General features: G+C 45.2%; 1 protein-coding gene across 1 annotated transcript in view; it reads left to right on the forward strand.

Annotated features, from left to right (window-relative positions):
* Nucleotides 1-156: 156 nt before the first annotated feature.
* The window catches only part of LRRC24 (leucine rich repeat containing 24), a gene marked incomplete at its 5' end in the record, with an annotated part of 9,457 nt that continues 3,441 nt past the window's right edge, over nt 157-6,172 (forward strand). Inside the window, 2 exons of the mRNA XM_015826862.1 lie at nt 157-493; nt 5,312-5,480. Of these exons, the coding sequence (XP_015682348.1) occupies nt 157-493; nt 5,312-5,480 (506 nt within the window). The remainder of the gene's footprint in view (nt 494-5,311; nt 5,481-6,172) is intronic.

Raw genomic sequence — 6,172 nt, forward strand, 5'->3', positions numbered from 1 at the left:
CTCCTCCTCCTCCTCCTCCTCCTCCTCCTCCTCCGTGCAAGCCCCCTTCCCTTCTTTCACTGATGATGTTGCCCAGTTAGGTCATGAAACGTCTGCAGGAGAACCACCCAGCTGAGAGGGCACCAGGGACCCCATGCTGTAATTTACGTAACAAAGGACCTGCGTCCCACCCTTGACTGAATCTGGGCTTTGTCCCCCCCTCCCGGCTTGTCAGACCATTTTCCTGCAGGACAACAGCATCACCCAGATCCGGCAGCAGGACCTGGCCTCCCTCCTGGACCTCCAGTACCTCTACATGCAGAACAACACCATTTCCGCCCTGGAGCCCGGCGCCTTCCACCAGCAGAATCGGCTGCTGGAGCTGGCGCTGAACGGCAACCGCATCCACTTGATCAACAGCAGCATCTTCAAGGGCCTGGAGCACCTGCGCGTCCTCTACCTCTCCGGCAACCAGGTCACCCGCCTGCCGGACTTCACCTTCTGCGACTTGGAGGTGAGGCTCCCTGGGGGAGGGTCCGGGGGGGGTGGGGGAAAGAGGCCGGAGAGCCTTCAGCCCCCACTGACAGCAGCATATGGCAATTGGGATTAGGATTAGAATTAGAATTAGGATTAGAATTAGAATTAATTAGGATTAGAATTAGGATTAAGATTAGGATTATTAGAATTAGAATTAGAATTAGAATTAATTAGGATTAGGATTAGAATTAGGATTAGGATTAGAATTAGAATTAGGATTACCGTAATTAGAATTAGAATTAGAATTAGAATTAATTAGGATTAGAATTAGGATTAGGATTAATTAGAATTAGGATTAGAAATAATTAGAATTAGAATTATTAGAATTAGGATTAGAATTAGAATTAAGATTAGAATTAGAATTAGAATTAATTAGGATTAGAATTAGGATTAGGATTAGAATTAGGATTAATGAGAATTAGAATTACAATTACAATTAGAATTAATTAGGATTAAGATTAAAATTAGGATTAGGATTAATTAGAATTAGGATTAGAAATAATTAATTAGAATTAGAATTATTAGAATTAGGATTAGAATTAGGATTAAGATTAGATTAGAATTAGAATTATTAGAATTAGATTTATTAGAATTAGAATTATTAGAATTAGAATTAATTAGAATTAGGATTAGAATTAGAATTAGGATTAATTAGAATTAGAATTATTAGAATTAGAATTATTAGAATCACAGAGTTGGAAGGGACTGTGGAGGTCATCTAGTCCAGCCCCCTGCCCAAGCAGGAGACCCTATACCATTTCTGACACATGGCAGTCCAGTCTCTTCTTGAAAGCCTCCAGGGATGGAGCTCCTTCTGAAGGCAACTTCTGGTCCATTGGTTGATACCATCAGGAAATTTCTCCTTATTTCCAGGTTGAATCTCTCCTTGATCAATTTATAAGCCCTGTTTTGGGGAACTGAGGCCGAGCTTAGGTTTATGCATTGAACTAAGCCTTGGTTTGTATAAATCAATATTCAATAGATCATAATGCTAGGCTGCATTAACAGAGGGATAGAATCAAGATCACGTGAAGTATTAACACCACTTTACAAGGCCTTGGTAAGGCCACACTTGGAATACTTCACCCAGCTTTGGTCACCACGATGTAAAAAAGATGTTGAGACTCTAGAAAGAGTGCAGAGAAGAGCAACAAAGATGATCAGGGGACTGGAGGCTAAAACATATAAGGAACGGTTGCTGGAATTGGGTCTGTCTAGCCTAATGAAGAGAAGGACGAGGGGGGACAGCATAGCAGCCTTCCAGTATCTCAGGGGCTGCCCCAAAGAAGAGGGAGTCAAGCTATTTTCCAAAGCCCCTGAAGGCAGGACGAGAAGCAATGGATGGAAACTAGTCAAGGAGAGAAGCAACCTAGAACTAAGGAGAAACTTCCTGACAGTGAGAACAATTAACTAGTGGAACTCCTTGCCTCCAGAAGCAGTGAATGCTCCATCACCGGAGATTTTTAAAAAGAGATTGGACAACCATTTGTCTGAAATGGTATAGGGTTTCCTGCCTGAGCAGGGGGTTGGACTCGATGACCTTCAAGGTCCCTTCCAACTTTACTATTATTATTATTATTATTATTATTATTATTATTATTATTATTATTATTATTATTGGCTACATTCCTTAATGCCAGTGATGGTGAACCTTTTAGAGACCGAGAGCGCAAAAACTGGCCCCGCCCCTGCTCCACCCCCTGCCCCACCCCACCCTGCCTGCCCACAGGGCCACTCACCGCCTCCAGGGCCCGCCACAGATCGCCCAGGCAGCCCAGCAGCGCCATGGCGGCCATGCCCTCTGCCCCCGCCTTGCAGCATTCAACTGTGCGTGATGGGGCATGAGGGCAGAGTCTTGTCTACGCTGCCTGGCTGCCATGTCCTTGGCTGCGCTGCTCCGCATGGGCCACGCTCAGGGGCGACTCTCCTTCAGGGGGGCTGCTGGAGAGGAGGGGGTCACAGGGGGAGGCGAGGCTGGAGCAACGGCACGTGTGCCCACAGAGAGGGCTCCGAGTGCCGCCTCTGGCACCCATGCCATAGGTTCGCCACCACTGCTCTAGAAGTTGTGAGTGCTCCATCAGTGGAGGTCTCTGAGAAGACATTGGGCAGCCATTTGTCCAGAATGGTGTAAGTTCTCCTGCTTAAGCAGAGGGTTGGACTAGAAGACCTCCAAGGTCCCTTCCAACTCTGTTACTCTCTTACTCCCAGTGAGATCTCTGGGAAAGAATAAAAAAACCCACATCACAGATTAGATCAATGCTAGCAAGAAGAATCCTTGCTAAGGGTTCAACCTTCCCTAAAGAAATTCCATGCTGTGAGCAGATGGAAGTTGCGCTGACTTCTTAAAGGTAATGAGGTGCTTTATGCTTATACTGGACAGGTGAAGCCACACTTGGAATATTGCCTCCTGTATTGGTTGCCACAACATAAAAAAAGAAGCAAAATAACCCAAATTTCTCTTGGCTTATGTATAGACAAATTCAAGATAGATGGCGAATTGATAAAAAGACTATTTTTGCTATGGAAGATGGGACTTTTTTGAAGCAAGTAAGAGATGGTGCCAAAGGACATATTAAAAGGATATACAATGTTCTATTAGAATTGGACTCAGAAACTGAATTAGTTAAAGATTGTATGATTAAATGGGCTCAAAATATAGGAGAAACAATACCTATGGATACTTGGGAGTTGATCTGGGTGAGAAATGTGAAGTTTACACAAGCTCAAAATCTACGTGAGAATTTCTATAAAATGTTTTATAGATGGCACTTGGATCCTTCAACTATGTCCCGTATTTATGTGAATTATGAATCCAAGTGTTGGAGGTGTGGGCATCCAGATGCAACTTTTTTTCACATGTGGTGGACTTGTAAGGTTATTAAGGCTTTTTGGGTACAATTATGGTGGAACTTACAGCAGATTTTTAAAAAAAGGATTATTTTCCTTCCACAGTTGTTTTTTTTAGGTATTGTACAACACTTAGATGCAAAAGAAACAAATTTGATGCTTTACTGTTTATCTGCTGCCCGATTGTTGATAGCCCAAAATTGGAAGAGCCCAATTCTGCCAACAATGGAAGACTGGAGATTGAAAGTTTCGTACCTTGCTGAAATGGCAAAGATTTCGGCCTATTTGAAGAACCACTCGAATGAACAATTTTTATTAATATGGAGAAGATGGATCGTTTATATTCAAAAGAAGCACAGAGTGGTGGAATATAATTTAGGCTTTTAAATTTTTCTTAAGTTTGCTTATGGTTTTTATCCCTTTTTATAGATTAAGACACTATGTGGAGTTAGAGATATTAGTATTTGTTTATTCTTATATGAATTTTATCCTGGGATAGGTTTGGGAAGTCCGGGGGGGGGGATTTTTGAATGGTTATTGTGCTTACTTATGTTTGTTTTTTATGACGGAAAAAATAAATAAAATTTCTTATAAAAAAAAAAAAAAAAGATGCTGAGACTCTAGAAAGAGGGCAGAGAAGAGCAACAAAGATGATTAGGGGACTGGAGACTAAAACATATGAAGAACGGTTGCAGGAATTGGGCACAGCTAGTCTAGTGAAGAGAAGGACCAGGGGGTGACATGATAGCGGTGTTCCAATATTTGAGGGGCTGCCACAAAGAGGAGGGGGGTGTCCACCTCTTCTCCAAAGCCCCTGAAGGCAGGACAAGAAGCAACGGATGGAAACGTATCAAGGAGAGAACAATCAATCAATGGAACAACGTGCCTTCAGACGTTATGGGTGCTCCAACACTGGAGGCTTTTAAGAAGGGAATGGAGAACCATTTACCCAGAATGGCCTAGGCCAGAGGTAGGCAACCTTGGCTCTTTTATGACTCGTGGACTTCAACTCCCAGAATTCCTGAGCCAGCCATGCTGAGGGGAAAGGGAGAGGTTTCCAAGCTGAGCTATGCTGGCTCAGGAATTCTGGGAGTTGAAGTCCATGAGTCATAAAAGAACCAAGGTTGTCTATCCCTGTCCTAAGTCCTCCTGCTCTAATTGGTGAGCCTCCTAGAGCAGGGGATAGGCAACCTTGGCTCTTTTATGACTCATGGACTTCAACTCCCAGAATTCCTGAGCCAGCGTGGCTCAGCTTGGAAACCTCTCCCTTTCCCCTCAGCACGGCTGGCTCAGGAATTCTGGGAGTTGAAGTCCACCAGTCATAAAAGAGCCAAGGTTGCCTCCCCTGGTCTAGGGTCTCCTGCTTGAGCAAGGGGTTGGACTAGAAGACCTCAAAGGTGCTTTCCAACCCTATACTTCTATGTTCTAAGACAGGGCTCTCCAAAGTTGGCCACTTTAAGATATTGTGGAAATAATAATAATAATAATAATGAAGTTGGAAGGGACCTTGGAGGTCATCTAGTCCAACCCCCTGCTCAGGCAGGAAACCTTATACCATTTCGGACAAAGGGCTGTCCAGTCTCTTCTTAAAAACTTCCAGTGATGGAGCATTCACCACTTCTGGAGGCAGGGAGTTCCACTGGTTAATTGTTCTCACTGTCAGGAAGTTTCTCCTTAGTTCTAGGTTGCTTCTCTCCTTGGTTAGTTTCCATCCGTTGCTTCTTGTCCTGCCTTCAGGCACTTTGGAGAATAGCTTGACTCCCTCTTCTTTGGGGCAACCTTCAACTCCCAGAATGCCGTCTGGGGCATTCCGGGAGTTGACGTCCCACAAGGCTTACAGTGGCCAGGTTTGCAGAGCCCTGTTGGAAGACCCACGGAGTAAGGACTGGAACGGCTGAAGGGTGTTCTGCTCAGTCTGAAGATGCGTGCTCCTGTTTTCCCTCTGCAGAGGCTTCAGGAGCTCCACCTGCAAGAGAACAGCATTGAGATTCTGGAGGAGCAGGCGCTGACCGGGTTGACCTCGCTGGCCCTGCTGGACCTCAGCAAGAACAACCTGCGCACCATCAGCCGGGTGACCTTGAGGCCCCTCATCAGTCTGCAAGTGCTGAGGCTGACAGGTGTGTCCAAAGGGACCTTTGGAAGTCCTTCGTTTCTCCTGCACGAAAGAAAAGCTGGGGGAAAGAGAAGTCCTTTCGTCGGGCGTGGAGATGGCTCAGTAGAAAGGAGTCTGGAACCTCTGAGAACTTGGGCCCGATCGATGTTCTGTGATGGCAGGGACCATAAAGGGTGGGGAGACCTTGCCTGGTGGATTTGGGGGAGTGGGGCCTGGGTCTAACCCAGGAATCGGGCTCAGCTTTAGCAAGACAACTGAGCTGGAGTGAAAGCCTAAGAAGCCGTGGTGGATCAAGAACTCTTGGTAGCTTCCCCATAACTGTAGTGGTCAGGCTTTCAGGGGTAGGGAAGGGTTAATGTCACAACTGCTTTCAGTTGTGTAAGAGATGGGACAGAACTGTGAGTGAGAGAATCCATGTTGGTGATGACGTTATCTAGTTGGGTAATGAAACGTCTGCAAGAAAACCACCAAGCTCAGAGATCACAAGATGGATGGATAGGGAAGGGAAGGGAAGGGAAGGGATGAAGGAAGGAAGGAAGGAAGGAAGGAAGGAAGGAAGGAAGGAAGGAAGGAAGGAAGGAAGGAAGGAAGGAAGGAAGGAAGGAAGGAAGACCACTGATGGTGTTACCTAGTTGGCTGATGAAACGTCTGCAAGAAAACCACCAAAGTTAGAGATCACAAGGATGGATGGATGGA

The sequence above is a fragment of the Protobothrops mucrosquamatus genome, unplaced genomic scaffold (genome assembly GCF_001527695.2).
Source record: "Protobothrops mucrosquamatus isolate PMUCROS unplaced genomic scaffold, P.Mucros_1.0 scaffold3348, whole genome shotgun sequence".
NCBI lineage: Eukaryota > Metazoa > Chordata > Lepidosauria > Squamata > Viperidae > Protobothrops > Protobothrops mucrosquamatus.